This window comes from Poeciliopsis prolifica, unplaced genomic scaffold (assembly GCF_027474105.1).
Source record: "Poeciliopsis prolifica strain line A6 unplaced genomic scaffold, Auburn_PproV2 SCAFFOLD038, whole genome shotgun sequence".
NCBI lineage: Eukaryota > Metazoa > Chordata > Actinopteri > Cyprinodontiformes > Poeciliidae > Poeciliopsis > Poeciliopsis prolifica.
Window position 1 is genome coordinate 5,434,866 of NW_026562413.1, and position 22,400 is coordinate 5,457,265.

At 38.6% G+C, this 22,400-nt stretch overlaps 1 protein-coding gene across 2 annotated transcripts in view; it reads right to left on the reverse strand.

The window, feature by feature from the left end:
- Positions 1-22,400, reverse strand: part of LOC129374982 (potassium voltage-gated channel subfamily KQT member 4) — a 51,581-nt gene that overhangs the window by 12,884 nt on the left and 16,297 nt on the right. The window contains exons 2-11 of one of the 2 annotated variants that reach the window (XM_055053712.1): positions 9,392-9,482; positions 8,113-8,239; positions 7,800-7,975; positions 7,174-7,299; positions 6,098-6,208; positions 5,897-5,992; positions 5,719-5,807; positions 2,843-2,968; positions 2,514-2,534; positions 1,193-1,249 (exon numbers count right to left, since the gene is read on the reverse strand). In XM_055053712.1, coding sequence (XP_054909687.1) covers positions 1,193-1,249; positions 2,514-2,534; positions 2,843-2,968; positions 5,719-5,807; positions 5,897-5,992; positions 6,098-6,208; positions 7,174-7,299; positions 7,800-7,975; positions 8,113-8,239; positions 9,392-9,482 — 1,020 coding nt within the window. The remainder of the gene's footprint in view (positions 1-1,192; positions 1,250-2,513; positions 2,535-2,842; positions 2,969-5,718; positions 5,808-5,896; positions 5,993-6,097; positions 6,209-7,173; positions 7,300-7,799; positions 7,976-8,112; positions 8,240-9,391; positions 9,483-22,400) is intronic. The other variant, XM_055053713.1, reaches the window with a different exon arrangement.

Consider the following 22,400-nt stretch of genomic DNA (forward strand, 5'->3'; position numbering starts at 1 on the left):
GGCTTGGAGGGGGACAGCATTTCATATGAAAAGGCTTTGGCAGGAAATGGAGGGGTGGGGGGGTTCAATAGAGCGAAAAAAAACCTTTGCATGCTGTAGGGAAAGGAAGTAAATGCTTTCCAGAACATTGCATGCAAAGAGAAGCACTTAAGCTGCGTATAAAAAAAAAAAATACAACACAAGCATGTTGATTTGATACAGAGGTTTGATCGGTTTGAAACCAGAGAGCATGCACAGAGCTGTGAACCTTTTTATTCGTGAAAAACAACCAATTAAAGCAGGAAAACTTTATTTGGAATGTTTTCCACAATATCAAAGACCTTTGATGAGCATAAAATGCATGTTTTTACTGCAACTGTATCCACACCCCATTACAACCACAACTTTAAGTGTATGTCATGGGCTTTGTTTGTGATAGAACAATTGGCAATTAATATATTTTGAGAATTAACCAAACTTCTCAATTATTGTAGTAGACTCTGTATTTTCAACTAAAGCACAACTTCACACAAAAATTTAACATTCTTGCCTAACTGCAATTGGTTTTGTGTGCTTTATATGACCACTGTCCTATATGGTGTTGCCTGCAGAGTCAGATAAAGACTTGTAGAGAAACTGAACAATAATTTTGAGGGCTGAATCTGAATTTATTCTATACTTTCAGATTTATTCGTGAAAATCTTTCTTCTACTTAAATTTGTTCCCAATAAAATAAGTTGAGGTTTGTGGTTGTAATGTTACAAAGTCTGGGGCTACAAATACCTTTCTAAGGGCCTGTAGCCATTCATTGGCCAACTGGGACTTTTGACATGAATTTAACAACCAAATTCAGTCCTAATTGTTCAAGCATTTACAAAACAAGACAAACCTTAAAGTCTATTCATATATTAAAGTCTTTGCACAAGTATTTGTGGACCAGAATGCAGTGACTGTTTAAGGCCAGCCATGGTTGCACACATAAATATTATTGCTTCTTATATGCAATATTAATGCCACGTCTTTCTAGAAGTCACATGCTGTGAATGGTGTTTTTGCATTAACTGTAAGAAAACATTTAGAAAGCCACTGCATCCGGCCCACAAATCTTTGAGTGCTTCAGGCAAGGTAGGCAGGATGTGCTGCTGAAGAAGTAAGAGTTATCGATCTGCGACGTTTTAACGTGCCCCGTGCACAGGATTGTTGCTGCGGGTACCTCTGCTTGCGCCCAGCATGAATCCGGAAGAGACCTCGCTTTTTAGAAAGGAGCTGACTGGGGAGACACACAAGGCAGAGGGAAAGACGGTGAGGGGCCGAGAGGGAGTGAAGGCAGTGTGGGTGGAGGAGGACAAGAAGTCCTCGGATGCAACCTGGGTACACGGAGAACCCATGAGAATAAGGTGCAGTGAAGAGAAAGGGATGGAGAGTGAAAGGTGTGAAGCTAGAGATGCACCGAGAAATTAGATGGTGGCCTGAACTGGTGGATATTTACATTTAATAGTGTTTTGAAACTAAATAAAACCACATTTTGTCAACAGATGAATACACCATAGTACTAGCATGTTGAATGTAGCCATTTCAGTGAGATGCTTAAAAATAAAGTCAAAAGTCGGTTGAAATTTCAGAATGAATTTGGAAGAAAACTTTTTTTTTAATCACAATTTTATTTATTCGCTCAGGCAGAGAGAATAAGTGGGAACTAAACTTGTAACAGACAAACAGAAAGGCAGAACCTGAAGTTGATCTGTTTTATGCTTTTTGTCTTTCCAAATCTGTGTATTATGTAAAATGATGGATTTAGAAAGCAGCCTGGCTAGAGATTTCAGATGCCAGCTAATCATGCTGATCATTAAGACAGTATTCCAATTTGCATTAATATTTCCTCAAAACCTTGTTTTACAGTGGCTCCTATTGGTATGAACTTTTCTCCTATTGAGAATGATTAATGAACTTGTTTTTAAATAATTATAATTCTTTAAAAAATGGCCAAAGTTGATTATGGGAAACTTCTTTACAAAAAATTTTATTTAAAATTAGTGAAAAAATAGTGATTTATATAGTATTCTGCAATATACTTAAGTTCTTGTTTACAACACAAAGCCAGACGACCGGTGCATCTCAAAGTGAAGCGTTGCTTCTCAATGATCCAAATAGCCATTTCAAAGTTTTGCTAATGTCACACCATGTTAAAGCAAAACGTGTGAATTATGAAGGCAATTTTGGATTATTGAGATACACTCACTCAGTAGGGGGGATGAGTGTTATCAAAAACAGGTTGTAGCAGTTAAGGGTTTCACCTGAGTATAACCGTCATGATGTGACAGCAGCACCTCAAAAACATGAGAAATCTTCCAGAAGCCTTGATTCTCCAAGAACCCTGACATGCTTCTTTCATCCGGTGCATGCATACAGCCTGCAAATCACCAACTAAGTAACCAACTCTTTGTTTACACTAGTTAATATTAAATTCACTCCGATCGTAATCCTTTGACTAACAATAACCTTTAGTTTACAAGCTCGTGGCGTGAAGAACAAACCTGCATGGAACTTCTGCCTTCCTACGAACAGATGGAGGATGGATGCCATGAAAAGGACAGAATGGACATAAAGGAAAAGAAGAGAGGAAGAGGAAACTGATGAGTGAGGGGCGAGAGATGGCAAAGATGGCTGGGGCATGAGCTTTGCACTTTGCAGACAGAGACGACGGTAAAACGGTAAGAACTCGGGTTAGTAAAGGACGGTTAGAGGAACCACACCTCCATGTGTCAGTCAGTTCTGATTTAACTTGTGTCTGATGATCAATGTGTGTGGCTGTGTTTTCTGGCTTCCTGTTTGGACGCCCTGGGGCGCTGGTAAAGGTGCCTACCTGTCCCTCGACAGATAGGGGGAGCTGTAGGGCCGGAGCCCAGACAGCAGCGTGTTGTAGGAGTTCTGCAGAACCTTCTTGGTGTTACGTTGTCGCTGGAGGTGACTGAACAGTAGCGTCAGTTCTCTGACACCCACGTGCACAGATGAACAAAAACAAACAAAACATGACAAATGAACAAAATAACGAAAACACCAAACAATAGAGAGCCACAAAAAGACCAATTAAATGGTCCGAACATTTAAAAGAAAAGAGATACATAATAGAAATGATATAAATTCAGGATCCAAATCATAAAACTAAACCAGCCGACAAGAAATGCTTTTCTTTTTTGTGGATGGGCGACTTTGATTTGCGTTTAGTTGTTTTTAATTTGCGGTTGAATGACTTTGACATGAGGATGACGGGGTTTTTAACTGTTCCTGTTTTCTATTAGATGACTTTTGTTTCCAGCATGATGACATGTTTATTGATTTTTAGTCTGCAGTTTGATCACTTGTTTAAGACTGAACAACTTTCTTTAGTGGTTAAATTACTTTCACTTGCGGTTGAATGTGTTCATTTGCAGTAGAACATTTTTATTTTGATAATTTCATGTGGGTTTGGTGACTTTTGCAAGCTGGTTAGTCAGATAAACTATCAAGCATACAGTAGTGTTACCTGGTGATGTCTCGATTTATCTCCCGTCATCCACATTAGAAAATCTTAAATACTTTTGTTTGTCTTGTAAGAAAATTGGTTATATGTGGAGATTCTGTCAGAAAAATGTCCTTTGCTGTTTGGATGCAAGTTTCTCATGCTCCTTTTAAATAAACAAAAATTAGTAAAATTAATACATCAAAATGACTTTGCATGTAAAGTACAAAGAAGCATTAGGGTCACTTTGAACAAAAAAAGACTACCTTTTTGCCTTTACTTATGGAAAGAATAAAGTCAGACTATCAAGAATAATGTTGAAATACGAAAACAATTATATTTTAGTTTGTTTGACTCAAGCTCAAAGGGTGATTTGTGAGCTGCCACCATCAGCAGAGTCAACTTAATTTGCTATCTTGGGCAGGAAGTGGTAGCACCAGTCAGAGGCAGCTGTATTGTTCTAGATTTATACTTAGATCTATGTTGGTATTAACAAAACTTTGCTCTATGAAAGACATACAAAATGCAATAGCCACACATCCTACAGCAATGCCCGGTTTGCAGTTTCCTCTTGGATTGCGTCAACGTGTTTCGTCCTTTGTTCTGGTTTGGTGTTCAGGAAACAATGGAAACAAAGGTTTACTTTATTCCTGGTATTATTTGAACCACTGACCGTGTCACTAAGATGACAAATTTAACGACTGAATATTTTTCTGCTTCTTATTGAAACCATTTAGGCCTGAAGATCGTTTAAGCCGATAGATTCCATGACGCAAGATACGCAGCCTCAACATATTGACAGAAACAGCCTTTCTAAAGTTAACCTAACATTACTCCACACACAACATAATGACTAAATCCATCAGCAAAGCCTTAAACAGCAAAAAGTGTTATTAGAGCCAACATGCCAAGCAAGACGCACTGATGTCAGACACTGCACAACTACTGGAGTTTGAGACTATAAGACCAAATATAGTGTATGTTGCATGATTATAACCTTTCATAAGTTTCGCTTTTGGTCCATCAGGAGGACATTTCTGCTTGAATCCAGCAACCAACATGTCTTACTTAGTTTATTGCCGTTGAGTATTTAGCTGATTTTCTTTAAACTTAAGTGCTTCTACGTAGATGTTGCTTCAGTTTCTGGCACAAAGAGGCAGAAATATGTTTACATCTTGAACATATTCTGAAGTATTTCAATTTTATTCTTAGGAGGCAGACATCATTCTCAATATATTTTCGAAAGCTACAGAAAGTGTCAATCAAGTGGCCATAATTATCCAACGCACCTAACAAAAAGCAAATTCAAAAGGAATCAATTTATTATTGATAAAGTTAGAAGTATTGTTTGAGAAACATCCTGAGGTTATTTTAACAGACATAGACTCCAAAAATGAATCAAAGTAAAGTTTGCATGTTCATATTTTTATTTATTTATTCCTGTTATGAAGCAGACTTTCCGGCTATTATGGAATGCAACTGGATATCCTGCTTCCAATAAACTTCATAAAATGGCTTGATGCATCATCAGTAAATTACTTAACGACCATATATCAGCAGATCCATTAGATAATTAAAATTTATAAAAAATAATTTGAAGTTTTACTGTTTTTGACTGATAAAAGTAAAAATCTGTGTGATGTTTTAAATTGTGTTTATTTCTTTGGATGCATGTAAAAACAGTCCATATATATTTTGACAAACTGAGCTAAAACGCATCTCTTTTACAAAATTGATGAATGTACATTTTTGGTCACGTTTGTTAAATCTCAAAGAATTTTTTTTTTTTAAGTCCCGATTGAATTATTTCCTCATTTAACTGGCTTGGATGTAATAACTCAGATTACAAGTTGTCCAAAAATAATTATTTTCCCCTGAATATAAAAAAAAGAAATAAAAAATTTGAGATGGGAATTTTTTTTAAAAATTGTAAAAATAAAAATTAAAGCACAAATGTAAAATTAACTAAAAAAAACATAAAATGCACAAAAATGTTATTATGTGTAACTACATAATGGTTGTGAAATTTCTGTGTTTAAAAATGAAGAGCGTTCGAGTGGCAAAATGCTGTTTTATCCCACTGAATTAATTGTATAATCTGAATAATGATCAGCTCCAGCATCTTTCATTACTTTTATTCACCTTTAGAGAGATGCTGTCAGTATTTTAAGTAAGAAGCGGTTTGTGGTTCTTGTTGATTCAGCTCACTGCAGACCAGGTGGCCCGGTGGCAACACCTACCTGAACGACGGCAACATGCTGTCGTAGAAATACCATGTTGCTGTTAGATACGAGTGTTTGGCATCTGTAGAGTAGAGACGCCATGCGGCCTAGAGGGAGAAACAGGTCAGAGTCAACACTGCCCAGGTAATGTGTGAGCAGAACCTAACGTCAGCTTACACTGATGTTATGTTCTCACCTGTATGAGGTTTGCAGCAGGCATCCTCCTCTTCTCAAAGTGCTTCTGCCGGTGCTGCTCTTGAACCTTCAAGGCAAAGCCTGAACCCAAGATCCCCTGAAGATAAAGATACAAAAAAAAGCTGCTGAGTTAGTTTCTTGCCAAAATAAGAAAAATTAAAAAGGTCACAGATAAGGATGTTTGCAAATACGGTGGACTTACAGCAGGCAGGGCGAAAAAGGAGACGCCCAGGAGGGCAAAGCCAGCCGCCAGAAGTCGTCCCTGCCACGTACGAGGCGTCTTGTCTCCGTACCCAATGGTGGTCAAAGTTATCTGAATGCATGAAAAAATTCAGATCTCAAAGACGAGCTGTGATCCTCACAACATGTAAACTGTACGCAGAACACAACCCAGTACATAGAGCATTTCCCCTTCAACTTTATCCAGCTTTTTTTGATTATTGTGAATGGAGAACTAATAAGCATTCAGCTCCCTTTGCTCTGATTCCTCAAAATAATATCAAGTGATGCCTTAACTTAGCTCCTATCACGTAATATCCCAGTAAATACGCACAAAGGTTTGTGGGTGGAACATGATAAAATGTGACAAAGCTCAAGGGCTGTTGCTACTTTTGCAAGACATTGTACTTCAAAAGGAAGAAAATGTGGCTTTAACAACTAAGAAGAAGAATCAATCCTACATCCTAAAGTAAGCTACATTGTATAATAGTAATAATACCATTTTGCAGGAACTTTTGCAACTAAATTAGCATTTGAACAGGCACATAAATATTATAAAATGGTTTAAATTACAAATATTTGATAATTATTGAGTCCACAATTAATATATCTCATTAAATCGCGATAAATAATCCAACTCATTATCTTCCTACTCCTTTTCAAACAAAAACGTATACTGGAAAACAAATTACTTTCTTCTTGGTTGTGTCTGAACATGTTTTATTTGTCCTACTGATTTCTTGTTTTTCAAAACCTGTTTGAAATAAATAAATATAATCACAAGGTTATAATATTCAGGATTAAATAAAGAATTGGCTAAAAATGAACCAGTACCGTGCTAATTATTTTTCATCACTTTATTGTATTTACAGTTGATCTTAACTTTTCATTTTAATCAACTGCGAAGATTTATTTTTTTCTTCAGTTGTTATAGTTCAGAAGAGACATTTAAAAGCTTAAATTGCTTCTGAAAGCTTCGCCACCATAAAGATATGCTGTCACCACTCGCTGGACAAACGATGAGGAGCCTGTGCAGCCGGGGGTTTGTGCAGTACTCACAGTCCCCCACCAGAGGGAGTCTGCATAGGTGCCAAAATCTGAGTTGATGTCCTTCTCAGCCAGGTAGACGAGGAAGGAGGCAAAGATGAGCACCAGGAAACCGATGTACCAGGCTGTAATCAGCTCCTGTCAGGCAGAGAATGGACATCGATCACATTAGTCGTCAGCAGCAGCATCCAGATCCCATCTGTCGTTACCATATCACTACTGTCATTATTGGCTAAGCTTTGCCTCATAATTGCATTTGGCTTGCACTTTGACTTAGTTGCGTTGCTGCGCTCGGTGAGCTTTTACATCAATTCATCATCATCATTGTAGCTCACTACACATAATGCTGACTGGAGAATGTGCATCACTCCTGTTAGCAAAAGAAGCCCCTCAAAGCGAACAGCTTTCAAGGTGAGATGCATGTTTCAAGGCGGGAAGCGTTAATTAATTAGCATTAGCATGTTTCCTTTCACATCACCTGTTAATAACCTATTTATCCAAACAGTAACCATCACATACAACGCTCATCATGCCACCCAAGTAGAAGCAAGCTTGAATAAAACTTCATATTCCTCAAATTTAAATTGGAGCAGTCAGTTTTTTTGGGCAGAACAAGTGCAGCAGTTTGTCATCTCCACCTTGCTGTGAGCGTAAACCACGGAGCCCAGTAGTTTCCAGGTGCCTCCCCGTCGGTCCATGCGAACCATGCGCAGGATCTGCAGGAAACGCATGCTGCGCAGGGCCGACGTGGCGAAGATGTTGCCCTGCGTCCCTGCGGCGATCACCGCTAGCGATGCGATAAACACGATGAAATCTGCAGCAAAGGCATTCGAACAAAACGGCAACAGAAAGATAGGAAAAGGTGGTTACGAGATGATGTTTCAAAAAGGTTGTCCAGAGGAACACACAGAACTGCTGGGTTTGATTGACGGTTCACACACAGACTCTGACCTATGACACAGAAGGGCTTCCTGGCAAATCTCAGGCGTCCCTGCCATCCCCGGTATCTGCAGCAACAGCCCGCTGCCCAGATCCTGATGAAGTACTCCAAGCCAAACACCACGATCATTACAAACTCCTGCAAATCACACACAAGCACATCCGCCGCATTTTGATCCATTCGTCACAAACCTTTTCTAGGTATTTGCATACACAATGTGTTACAAATTGACCAATTCACACAGCTTTTTCTATATTTGCATTCTCAACGCTTTTTGTTCTGACATCGCAGACGAGTCAGAGTATTTATGGCAACTGTAGGTTCAGCATTTTACCCAAGAACACTTGAACATGAAGCAGAGCTGAGGACTGGATGGCCAACCTTCCAACCAGAGAGCTTCATTATATCACAGCTTTTAAAAAACAATAAAATAAATATAAATGCCAGAAAAACAATCACAATAGAAAAGTGCAGAAGACGAGGTCATGGCTGCTACTAGTGAAAATCACCAGTCAAAGCAGAATGGGCTTTTAGAATGTCATGATTCTTGTAGGAAAATTGTGAATGCATTGATTTAATGCATCCCATAAAATGTGATTTGCAGAACTGCGGCATCTTTTTCGTTATTTTGACCATTTATCATTGTCTGCAGATAAACACAACATTTTTGCTTGAATTTCAGAGTAAGTAGTTCATAGAAGAACACTGTTGTATCATCATTGTCACTTTAAACATTGAATTGCAAAATTTCAAGATTGTTTTATAAAACAGTAAAACAAACTCGGCCACAGCCTTGTTTGTTTTCACTTGATAGAGCAGATTTCTGGACTCCTCAGGACCAAAATGTCAATAAATGATGGCGATAGTGAAAGTAAAGTCCACTGACGGCCAGTTGGCCGATAATGGCAGGAGATTGACAGACAGCGTAAACTAAACCAATGTGAAGGTCGGGAGCACTGCTGCTAAAAGACACATAATGATGAGTAAGGCGGGAGAAGAGAAAGGAGGAGGTGGATGAGTCAGGTTTGGAAGGAAAAGTGGGCATCCATTAGTTTTCTCTAAAGCAGCTAAAGCACAGAGGAAGAGAGGTGATTAAGGGGCAACTTTTAGGATTAGAGCATCATGTCTGATTTCCTGCAAAGTCAACATCACCTGAATCCGCTCAATTGCTTACACAACTACTTCTATGATCAAAAATAACACATATACAAACATATATGTATACAGGAGACTCTGAAAGCGCATGCTATGTGTCACATATGTGTGGGAGAGATGAAGAGGAGGTCTTACCAGGATGAAGAGGCCTTGGTTGGCCATCTTTTGGTGCTCAGGAATGGTCGAAAACACAGACAACACCAAGCAGCTGAACACCAGCAGAAAACTGAAACACACATTTTGCGAATTAAGTTATTGATTTTTTTTTTTAAGCAGCATTTTGATTTATAATCAGGCGTAGCTTACACGTCTGAACATGTATACAGTAGGGCTCTCGGGTCAAATGAGCTGAAAAACACTTACTAAAATATGCAGGCTGCACATTTTGTGTCAATAAAAAATATCACACTGTCAAACCTCTTAAATGTCGTGCAATTTTTATCCAAAATAATAAAGAGAAAGAGAGAGAGAAACAGAGAGACAGATATTAGCATTCTAACAGATATTAGCAAAACCTTTTGAGAAGCGTCAGTGGCTGATTACCAAATATTTCATTGGAGTGCACGAACTGTGGATATAAAAAGATCAAGTTTGTTCTCTTAAATGACATTAGGCTTTAGATGGAAACTTGGACATTGTTTTGCATTTCCAGAAAGTTTGATAAAAGCATTTGCTGTGTCTGTGGTCATGATTGAATCCCAGATTGGCATGCAATAATGGACTGTCAAGGATTATAGTTGTCCAATAATCTATATGTTTATGTACTTAGAAAAGGTGTCACAAAAAAAAACACAGGACATCACACGAATGAGTTAAAGAAATGATTGATCCATAACTTTACACAAACACAAAATGTAGTTATAGAGAACGATAAAGATTCAAAACATTGTGACATTTATTGAAACTGCAACAAAGTTTCTTGATGACTAATATATTTGCTATTAAAGATCACATTTTGCCACTATCAGAGAGTGAACAGTTAATAATATTCGTCATCATGACAGAAAAGCAGGAATTCAGAAAACTGAATTAGAACAACAGGCCAAAAGGCTTTTGAGAATATTTTAGTTAACGTATCATTTAGTTATGCCATACTGCTGTTGCATCTCAAAATGAACCTTTAAAAAATGTTACTGGTGTGAAGAAATGGTCGGAGGTTTTTTAAGCAAGGCGACAACTTAAGTTTGATCAAAAATTACAGTCCCACTCCAGCTGCAGCGCTGCACTGAAATAAAGCCACATAAATAGTGAATAAATGTGCCTTGTGTTTCAGCTGCTCTCACGCTGGTATAAACAACTCATTTTTCCCAGAGTTCTTTCAGATGTAGGAAGCTTGGCGATTATTTCATTCAGCAAAACTTGACTGTTGAGGAAAAATATTCAGGAACAAGTAATGTTAGGTTTGCGCGAAGAAACTTGACATTCTGTTAAGAATTAAAACGGCAACATCGTTGAGATCAAACTAAAGATTCAAGGATTCCTCAAACACACATGAACGACTCAAAGCAACATTCCAGTATTTGATGAGGGAATTACATTATAACATGAAATATAGCTAAAAATACCCCCATAAGGCTCATAACTGCTCATAAGGGAAGTGATTTTACTTGAAAAGATCTTAAAGAAAAACATGCTCTGACAGAAAACTCAATTCATATCTGTAAAGATAAAGAATAAACAGAAATTTGATGGTGCAGACTTTTAAATTTTTCATTTTATTTGAACAGGAAAGTCATTGTTTTTTATTTATTTATTTATTTATGTTAATAAATGGGTCATTTCTGATAAATTTAGGTTTGCTTTTTCTTCTCTCAAGTTTTAGGTCAATTATTTATCAGAAACCTAATAATAATAATAAAAAAAACTAATATATTTTAAAAATGTAAAAGAATCAATTCTTGCTCTTTTTTAAATGGATAGATCTCAACTATGTCTCTGTAGGGAATCACACCATCCTGATGAATCTAGCAGTGAAAAACTTGGAGGCTTCAAGTGAAATATCTGCGAGTTAAAAACATCCAGTTTTGTTTCTGCTTTTGTTTCTCACATCTTCCTCAGAGCCGCCACTTTGTCATCACAAACAACGAGGAGGAAGAGGAGGCCCCAGTAAGCAACTTCTTGTGCTGTTGTCTGGCTGCATAGCCGCAGTTTGCAGCTGGAGAGACGCCACAAATAGAAAGACAAAGTGGACCTTCGACGGCGAGGAAGAGACCGGACACCAAGCGTGGAAACAAACAGACACCCCAAATCACCACCGCATGTTTTCTTTTCCCGGTGTGGCAACACGGAATAGTTAGTGAAAAAAAAAAAGAAGAAAAAAGAAACAACTTTGATGACGCTGTGGAAACAATGCATTTTGGTCATTCATCAGCTGAGTAATATGCTGACTAAACTGTTTGACGTTTTTCCCCTCAATTAACTCAAAGCGCAGCGTATGCACGTCCACAACGAGGAGATTAGGTAGGGCAGCATCTCAAATGGGTTCTTTTATTGACCCCTGCTTTACAAAGTGCAGCACTTCGTCTATAAAATATAGACGAAGGATTCCCAGAGTTAAAAAGATGAAGAAATCACCTGATTTTTCTTTCTAGCAAAAGTTTCAATCTGCAGTGACGGAGTTCCTAAAACGAATCGGTGTTCCAACATTTTTCATATTTGAAGTTTCCAGGGAATATACACATATTAAATGAAAGATTACACATTAAAATTAAAGAGTTTAATTTTTACAACCTGCATGGCTCTTCCTCAGTGAATAAGATGCCAGAAGAGCCACCAGTAAAGCAACAGTAAAGCCAGCAAAGACAGGACAGGAGACATTTTTAGAAAAGGCAGAATCATCTTCAGTGACACACCAGCAGAGCCTCTGAGGACCGAGAAAGATGGCTTCTTTTTCCCAGGATGCTTTGCCTGGGAAAGAGTGTGGCTGATGGCTTTTTCATCATTGATAAAGGCGTAAAGATTTAAAGAACCTAATACGGAGATATCTGTGCCATTTTTGGACAAATAAGTTCTGCTATCGTAGCAAAAAAAATAAAACATACTAATGATTATGGCATCAAAATGCATCAAAAATAAAATAAAAGGTAATGAAGGACTTTACAAACAGTAATACAAAAAGGTGCAGTCCACAAACTAATCATCTTGATATATCCGGTTTGCGGTGTGTGGGGTAACAGAACACCTACATCTAATTTCAAACGGGACGGGCTCAGTACATTATGAGCCTTATGGGTGTATTAGTGATTTGTTGTCAATATAATTACTTTAACTGAATTGTGAGCATCTTAAGTTTAAGGTGTCTCTCTTAAGGCTGCATCCACTAAATCACCCCAGCAGGCTCATGCACTAAAGCAGAAAGCAGACTGCTTTAGTGAATGAGTCACACGACGGAGGACTTGTGCGTCAATATGTCATCAAAATGTAGAGCCGATTTTCCGTCAGCTGCTTAAGTGAAAAGTTAATGTTAACTTCAAAAAGCGAGGACTTTGTGGTAACTTTATCATTAGTTTTTGCCTTGTGAATCCGAGGCTGAGAAGGAGCAGAAAGTAGGGGTAAAAATTCAGGTACGGCTTCATGTCAATGGTTTAGGACTTCTGTCCAGGAATGTGTCATCTTTTAAACTTTACCCCATCACAATCCTGCTTTATGTCAGCAAAGATAGTGTATAGAAATAAATAAATAAACACTAAGAAAAAGAGATAGATGAGACACTAAATCCATGTGCGATGCATATGAAGGGGGAGTCATATTTCTGCTGAGAGAACATTTCCGATCCTCCAGCCAGGATAGCCGTCCACCATCAATCCCTCTCTTTCTAGGAAACGTCAATTAGGACCAAAGGATCAGTTCCACCAGAACAGCAGAGAGAAGTCTGCCTGGCTTTGATTTTATCTAGACCCACAACATCTCACTAAATATATAAAAATATCGATATTCATTTAAAAGTATGTCAGAACAAATAGAGCAAACTTTGACAAGAAGATGAGCCTCGCTAAAAGGTTTTGGTCTTTCAGTGTTTTTTATTTTTGATATCTAAAGAATCCAGTGAGTCTCACTTGAACACATTGCAGGGCGCCAGTTTGAGACAGTGGTACCAGGGCGGTGCCAGGTGAACGCTGCAGGCAGTTTAGCCTGTTTTTCTCAGAACCAGCAATGTGAAATGATGTCGTATCAAATGAGTAATTAAATTCACAGTGTTGATGTTGAAAAGTTGTGCAGTTAGGCTTTGGTGCCGTCGTCCCCCGACTTTCTCCATCGTCACCATGGCTGATAATTAACTGCAATGTTCCCAAATAAAAATGCTGATTTTTACTGCTCTAGTTTTGGTTCCAGTTATTAAAGTTGCACAAATGCATGCTTCAGTATCACACATAAATGTTCCACATGTGTACAGATTTAAAAGAATGATTTATTAGTCCAGAAACGCACGCGCTAAACCAGAAAGCCTTTGGCAAAAATGTTCATGAATTATGTCCTTAGTCCCTAAATGCTTGTTGTTACAAAATTCTAGTCTTCTCCAGACTCAAATTCAAAATGATTGTTTGCACTTTTTTATATAATTCTGAGCATTTGAAGAGAAAGTTTTAAACCTGAACCCTCCATAAAAGATACTCTTTTATAATTATCCACAGCTCTAATAAAGAAAGCTTATTATGAAAGATAGTTTGTGAATTTCCTAAAAAATACTTGTCTGACAGGTATTGAAACAAATCATTTTGGATTTTCTAATGGGCTTAAATTCGGTTATTTGGTCAAAAGAGTGATGGGCAAAAAAATAAAATAAAATCAGGACTGGCTTGAGAAATCAAAGACAAAAGCATGTGAAGTTATGAATAACTGCATTTATTCAGTATTGTTAAACTTTTGTCTTTTAGGAAGTGGAAGATGGAAAACAACTTCCAATTTCCTCTTTCCATAAATTATTCACTTTCCAGTCATTTAAAACTGGCCAATGACCCTCCAGTAAAGAAGACCTTATTTACTACAACCAACATGGAAGGAATACAAAAGGAAAGATTTAATAAACACAATATTAATAAAAGTATGTCAGAACAAATAGAGGATTGCCAAAATGCCTTGGAGGAAATAACCTGAGCCACTCAGGTGGTTTTCTGACAGGCTGTCTGTATTAGTAATTGCCCCAGAATTACCAAAAGAGAATAATGCATGTTCTGCTTTATAGAGACAATGTCTGATTTTTTTTTTTTTTTTGCAAAATTTAGTCAGGAGTAATTTGTCTCATGGACACCATAGAGAATTCCCCCCACCCCAAAAAAATGCAAACCCAGGGAAACAAGTAAGAGAGAGAAGGGTTGAAAAAAGAACAACATAACTCTGCGCTGAAACTCAAACTGAATGCTGTTACGCTCCACAAGCCGCTGCGCATATGTTTAAAGTGTGCGCACTTTGAATTCAGGGATGTAAAACTCCCGAGGGACGTCGTACGGCTTCAGAAGCAGACAACAAAAACATGTTCAGGAGCCAACATGGCAACCAGGCTGCTTTTAACGGACACAAGTAAGAGGCAAGGTGCTCTTACTGCTGTTCTCCTGTAACCATATACAAGCAAAAATTGAGCTCTCATGTTACTTTGCGCGGCCTCCCAGGATACTGACAAGCCAAAGCTCTAATAAACATGTATGACAATGTGTGCAGCTGCATTACACTGTGTGTGTGCGTGTTTGTGTATGTTAGCGCTCGCTGCTGCGTGCCAGCAAGTACAGCAAAGAGAAGCAGACCTCGTGGATTGTGAGAAAATGCAGCCTTGATTCAATCACCTCGCTAAAACGGCTATCAGTTACGTGCAAAACAGCAGCTGGAGGGAGAGGAGAGGGCACCGATGAAGGCAGAGCAGGAGGACAAACCGGAGGCACGCAGACACCAGGGTGAAAGAAGCAACATCTCAAAATGAAAGAAGAAGCGTGGAAAAGGTCCTGACCCACAATCTGAACCAGTGGAAACACAAGAAACCTTAAAGTTCAGTCACAGAGGACACGTCTGCCACAAGGACATCCACTAGAAAACATGTGGCACCTCAGAAAACATTTTTTACTTTACGTTGCAGGTCAAGTTACAACCTGTGATTTAACGTGATACACAAAGTAGTCAATAAATGTTAAAGGGAAGGAAAAGGCTAAAATGCTTTCTAGTATTTCTCATTGCAAATAAATGTTATTTTCGATTTTAAAACCACGAGTCACTGTCATTTCTACTTTACAAAAATGTGCTCCATTGTTTTGTGTTGGTCTAACTCATCCGATCCCAACAAAACTCACTGATGTTTGAATACATTTCTGAGTCCCAGCGCACATACAGATGTAAATATGCACTTAAACACATCTAGTAGAACATAATATTTATTTATAGGGGGCTCTATCTCGAATATATCAGTAACAATGTCAAACCCAGCACTTTTGGGTATACAATTACCTGCAGCTCTCCAAATTGCATAACAGCTGAATTGAGGAACGAGCAATAAGTACGAGAACCACAGCATTTTCTACCCAAAGGATGGAGGGGAGTGGAAAAGCAGTGAGTGAAAACGAGGAGGGCAACTGTCGTCAGCAGGGGACGAGAAGGGAGGGGGAAAAAAGCAGAATAAGGTGGAAACAGTAGAAAGATATTAATAGCATTTCAGTCTCTTTAAATAGTGACTGCAGACGAAATGTGCTCAGGTAGGCTGCAGAGTACAAGCGCAAGCACAGCTTAGAACGAGCCATGCTGCAGGCGTTCCTCCTCTTTCTGGGACAGCAAACTTTTTTAAGGCAACAACTAAAAAAAATACACACGCAAACAAATAAGAGATGAAATGTGCAATTTCTGAAAGGAATAAGAAAAAAAAAAGAAGCTGACTGAGCAATTCATGGGCCATGGTGATGATGCATGCTCCACAGTGTGTGTGTGTGTGTGTGTGTGTGTGTGTGTGTGTGTGTGTGTGTGTTGTGTGTGTGTGTGTGTGTGTGTGTGTGTGTGTGTGTGTTTTACCTGACATGAAGGTGTTGAACAGAAGAAGAGAAACCTGTTTGTTTTGCTTTGAAGGTCGTGACCTTTAGAATGTAACGCGATCAGATCAATTATTCACATCTGTGGAGGTCGTGAGGGAACCAGCGCTGTGCAGCGCTGTGCAGATTAGTTGTTTTACGACGGCCTTGGCGAGCCGAGCGCGGTGCTGCTCAGCTGAAGGATCAAACGGAGCCGCCGACCGCCGGCGCTGCCGCCTCACCGAGCAAAGATGACGCTTTTACAACACGCTGCCCAGTAGATCGACACATTTACCTGCTGGTTCTACAGCCCTGAAGATGATAACAGTATACATGCAAAGGTGTCCGTCCCCCTTGAACTTTTTCGTTTAGAGATTAGCAACCAGAGTCCTCAGTGTATTTTCTCAGGATCAGCACAAAGTGATACATCCTTGTGAAGTTAAAATAAAGTCACACATGATTTTAAAAGATTTTCAAGACAACATAAATCTAGAGATGCAGAATATTAGATTTTTTGGTCGATATTTGAGATGCCAATATACTAAAACCCATTTGGCCGATAACAGATTTATTATTTTTTTTGCTATGCCTACTTACTGACACATTTTGCTTTCGCTACTGAGGAATTAAAATAGCGCATTATCCTTGTCAATTTAGCATGGCACCAAAGACAAATGCTAAAAAGGAGGCTGAAACCTTCATGTTTAATGTCAAATTTATTTATGACATTTGCTCAATGACAACACTCAAACAGTGCAACTTTAATGGTCACTTTTTATATCGGTGAGATATTTTGTCTGATATTAAATTTTACAGCTGATATCGGCCGATACCAATACCATCCCGATAATATCGTGCACTCCTAATCTGACAATGCGGTATCTGTGTGTATAAATTAGCCCCTTTTCTCCTTTTTACCACTAAATAAAACCCAGTCCAGCCAGTTTCTTTCAGTGGATATCAAATTATTCAACACAGTCTCCGTCTGTGCTGCTGAAGCTCAGTATGAACCCAGCTGTTCAGCGAAAGCCTCGGAGGCTGACGAAGAGAACATCCGTCAACTAAGTTTAACAAACAAAGATTTGGATTTAAAACAACACCCCAAGCTTTTAACACGGGTTTACCCCAGAAAACCTGCTAAGCCCGGAGGTTGTGTGCTAGGGCTGTCATTCATCCAGCAGCCCGTCGTGTTTTTGAGTTAAAAAATGTTTAAAGTTGACGGAAAATTTGAAAATATCAATTGATAATTATGTGTTGTTAAAAGATTGGAAGATTAATACATGAACATCAAAAAAGTCTAAAATTGGCAACATTGTGAATTATTAAAAGAAACAACTTTTTTCTACAGTAAAGTTAATTCAGAAAACATGGTATTGAGGGTAGAAAACTAACAGTACATCACCAACAACCCATAATCACTACTGTGAACCATGGTAGTGGCAGCATTATGGTGTGGGGATTCTTTTCTTTCGCATGACCTGCGGAGATGGTCAGATGTTATGGGAAGATGAGTCGAGCTGAAAAAAAAGGAATCGTGGACGAAAACTGAAAGTTTCACAGAAGGAGCACGTGACCAGTGGCGCCCCCCCATGGCCGCCTCTAGAAAACTGGTTGGAAAAATGAACATTTTGTGGAGACACCACTGCATACGGCTGGCAGGATGTTGTTCTGTCACAAAGGAAATGTGCAGAGGTTGTTTTTTTTTTTAGCTGTGACGTTACGAAATGTGAAACAGTTCAAAGGGTGTGAATGTTCATGCAAGGCGCTGTTGTGAGATAGATAATAGTAAAAGAGATTATTTTAAAAAGGGCTGCACAGTTAAATGTTTAATGCTTTTTCCTGGTTTAATGTGCTACCCACAAAAAAGCAACATTTTAGTGTCTGTTCCCTGAAGCATGAGGTTTAATGAAGCAGAAATAATCCCAAAAATCCAAGTGACATTTCCAGTGTTTTAACTGTTTCTCTAAAAATTGTTTCCAAACCACAATCCCAAACACTATCGCTGAAGAACAGAACGCTCTGACGCTCTCTTGTTTAATTCACCCCTCTAGTTAAACATTACACTTAATCAAACTCTGAAGTCTCAAAACCACATTTTCACAAAATGTTTTCTCTTTTTTTTTTTCTTTTGTCATTATTCCTTAAGATCTATTTGGGACAACACATTGTTGAGCGCACTCTTTCGCAGATACAAACAAGGACATTAACCTGTACTCACATGGTACTGCAGCAATCAATCCAAATAGTTTTACTGCTGTGCTCCAGCTATCTGCTCAGTTATGGTTTCAACTTCATTGTCAGGGTCTTTGGAAAGCTGCTTGTGATATAAAGGGAGGACACACCTGGCTTCTCACAAACCGCATAATGCATTCCCAGAGACCATTGTTTCTTCAAGTGGAAATTGTGACCTTGGCTGTGGTTCTCATGTGTCAAAACATGGCAGATTAGTATCATTTCTTACTGGAATGCAAAAAATATCCTCACAAGTGTATCCAGAATGCTGACGTATTAGGCAAACGAGAAAAACAGGCTGATGCTGAGAACTATGGGCGCAAATCAGAGTGAAATACGTTGGCTCTTAATGTAGTTCTAAAAAAAAGATGCAGAAAATGTTTGTAATTCTAATTTAGTTTTGCATTCCCGTGGGAAGGAATTTGTCTTCCACAAAACCATTTGTATTTCTGAATCAGTTTTATGCATTTTTGTGATCATCTGATGCACGACCAAAGCAGAAATCCACATAAATAACTCAGCTTATGGTTGTGCATCTTGAGTATAAAGATGCACACAATCTTTACAGCTCAAGTTAACCGGACAAACTAATCAGATTCTTGAGTAAGAATCAGTAGAAACTAACTTTCTTCATCATGTCATTGTGTAATTTCATAATCTGCGAATAAAGATGCAAGGCTTTACACTTGGTCACTTTTTTGAGAATCTATTTATTCCCTTTTAACTCAGAATATGTGGTATTAAAACACCCATCACCAGGCGAGATTATAGTCACTCAATGTGTCCATTATATCAGATTATTTCAGCTTAATAGATGGTTTTTTATCATCCTGAAAATGAAAGAAAATCAGCACTCAATGAGATACAATAAGGCCATAAAAGGCAGCAAACATCGATATCATCATGGACTCAGACCAAAAAATTACTTTACATGTAAAATCTATCGCTAAATCAGCCTGCAGACATCATAAGAAGTGAAGTGTTTCCTCTGATTGCTGGGCAAAAACAAGAGCGTCTCTTTACTTTCAATAGATTTGATTAATATCTGGGGGAAAAAAGCAAAGAATGCACTTTTTCTCTAACAGGATGGTGTTATGTATGGTGTGTGATCCTTGAATATCCCTCAGTACAACCAAAACCTCTTCATCCACTGAAGTAACTGTAGCCTTCATTTTAAATGCTTACCAAGATTTTGGTGAGAATATTCATTTCAAAAGCAAGCGCCTGATTTCACAGACAGTGATGCACACTCAAGATTTTACATCTTCCAAAATATCATCAATATTCAATATGAAAAATGTTTTATGAATCATAGTTATGCAGCAGCCCAAGTAGATGTAGCTTTTAGTGTTAAGCGTAAATTCACACTGCCCATTTTTATACACGTGAAAGCGAGCCGCTGTTTTTTTCCTTTTCTCTTTTGCACTTAAAGCTGCTGGTGTCTGGTTGCTCTGAGGAGTAATTATGCAAAAGCACGGCTGGCTGGAGGCTGAAGAAAAATGTGCAAAATGACCACATATTTAAGTAGTAAATGGAGTGAAATTAAAACGTAACCGCAGAGGGAGCATAAAATTGTGACGTGAGAATGGTTTTATTAGAGGCCGCTTGCACAAGTTTCAGACTCTGTGTGTTATCTAACAGGATTGTTGATTCACGGTAATTTCTTCGTAATTGGCGACGCTTTGACTAGCAAGATTCAGAGGTGTGTGTATTTTACAACTTCAGGATGATTCAGTGTGAAATCGTTCTCATAAAGTTTTGTAATTTATGTGGCTGCATAAAAAAAAAAGAAAACGCGGCCTTATCCACATTATTTACATCAGTTGCTCACAAAGCTGGAATAATGACCGTAATGAAAACCCCAATGAGCTGATGATGAGGTGCGCTTATGCAGGAAAAAAATAAATAGAAAGAAGGTCTCGAATTGCAGCCCAGTTTATGATATTCTCAAGTTTAGGGCTGCAGAGAAAAACACAACACAGACTGGGAGACTCAGCTGCGCTGGAGAGCGTCTACATTTAGCTGCGCTAAAGTTACCTGTATCCTACCAATTAGCCTACATACATTTTTATTTGCTGCACTGACAGCTTCTTTACAAAACTTGTAAAGGAGCTTGTAAGATGTTCTCTAATTGCAGCTCAGACTTCTTACAGCTCATTTTGCATTGAGTAATCTTTAGATGCAAGTCTGGATGCAGTTGGGTTTATAACAGGGTTAGAAAGAGAAAAAAAAAAAAGCCTACACCACAACAGCGTCTGCATCGCACATTTTGTTCAGCTCACGGTTTTAATGAAGTATGCGAGTGTCGGAAAGAAGGTTTTATTCACTTTATTTATATCAGTTGATTACTGAGCTGGAAAACTTCAAATATTTATTTTGTTTTCATGCGTTAAATGTTTCAGATCAAACAAATTTTGCAAATCAGGGAAAAGATACCTGGAGTAAATTAAATGTGAAAAAGCAATTGCCATGTAACCCTTATAACGGGTTACGGCAGCGTTTGCGACTACCAGGAGGTGATTTACGATTAAAAGTTAACACTGTGACTAAAGCTCTCAAACTTTTATCTTGGATTTTGAACAGTTTGCTTTAGATTGTCCCGCTGCATGCCACAAGTTGTTTCAGCTCTTAAGATCCTGACCTGATGAAAAGACATTCTTCTTCAGGATTTTCTCAGGGAGCAAAACATTTGATTCCATGAATAAAGAAAATGCCTCAGACCATCACGGTACCACCACCACGTTTTACTGTCTTTATCATGTCCCATTTCTGAAACTGGGACAAATGATATAGAATACAAAGCTTGCTAAGAAGCTTCATAAAAATAGCCAGAATATTTTCTGAAAAGCCGTCAGAGTCTCTTCTTAGACTCAGAAACCGTCATGTAATGTCTCACGGGTTTACTGAAATAAACAACACCCCATGACCCAAAACACGTGTACACCTTACACACCCACTCTACTGAGCCTATGACTGGATTTAAAGCCAATCATCATCACTCTGTGACACGTCTAACCTGGTTTCATTGGCAGCAGGGACCTCAGGTGATGTATTACGCAGAGTCGGGGCAGCTCTTCTGGATCAAGAAGCAAAACATTAGAAAGTGGTGGCGGTGAGATCTGAACTCACTAATGGGATTGGCCCACAACTCCGAGGTTACAGAGGTGTGAGAAAATGAGCAGAAGCCACCACCAAACTTGGTAGTAGGAGAAACTGACAGGGTTCCCAAAGCGCACGAAGAATCCTAATTGTTTACGCATCGCCACATACGCGAGACGTCCGAGTGGATTTTGTCAAATATCCCGTCGTCCACATTTACGAAGTATATATGATATTTGGTCAAGACTTTTCACACTGGTAGCAATAACGACTTCAGAGGCTAACAATCGACTCACTTATCAAACTTTGTCAAGAGACTTCTTTAAAGATTTCCTTTTGCTGTGGAAAAATAAATAACTGACGACTGAAAGGGAGACGATCCAAAAAACCTATTTTTAATTTTGCGCAATAATCAATTGACTGTTGGACAAACAACAGAGGTAAAAGAGTAGAATCAAAAGAGCATCAGTTACTTAGCTAAACGTTCAGACAAATAGCCGCAGAGTGATGCATCGGTCGGCATCGCAGCTTTGCAAGAGGGTTGCGGGTTGAATCCTGGGGTCTTTCTGATAAGACTGACTCAGTCCTATAGTTCCAGTACTGAACTGCTGCTCATGCTTGGGGAATACCAGTTTTCTAGGTTTCATCTGCCACAAACTCTGGATCTGCCTGTATCAAGCTGGAGCGTTCCGGGTCAAGAGGAAAGGACTCCTTTTGCTGACTCAGATTCAAGGGTGTGGATTTGCAGGAATACTGAGATATTGTATTGCAATAAAATAAAATAAAATAGATATTGGATCAAGCATAAATTAGACATTTACAGAGCTGAAATG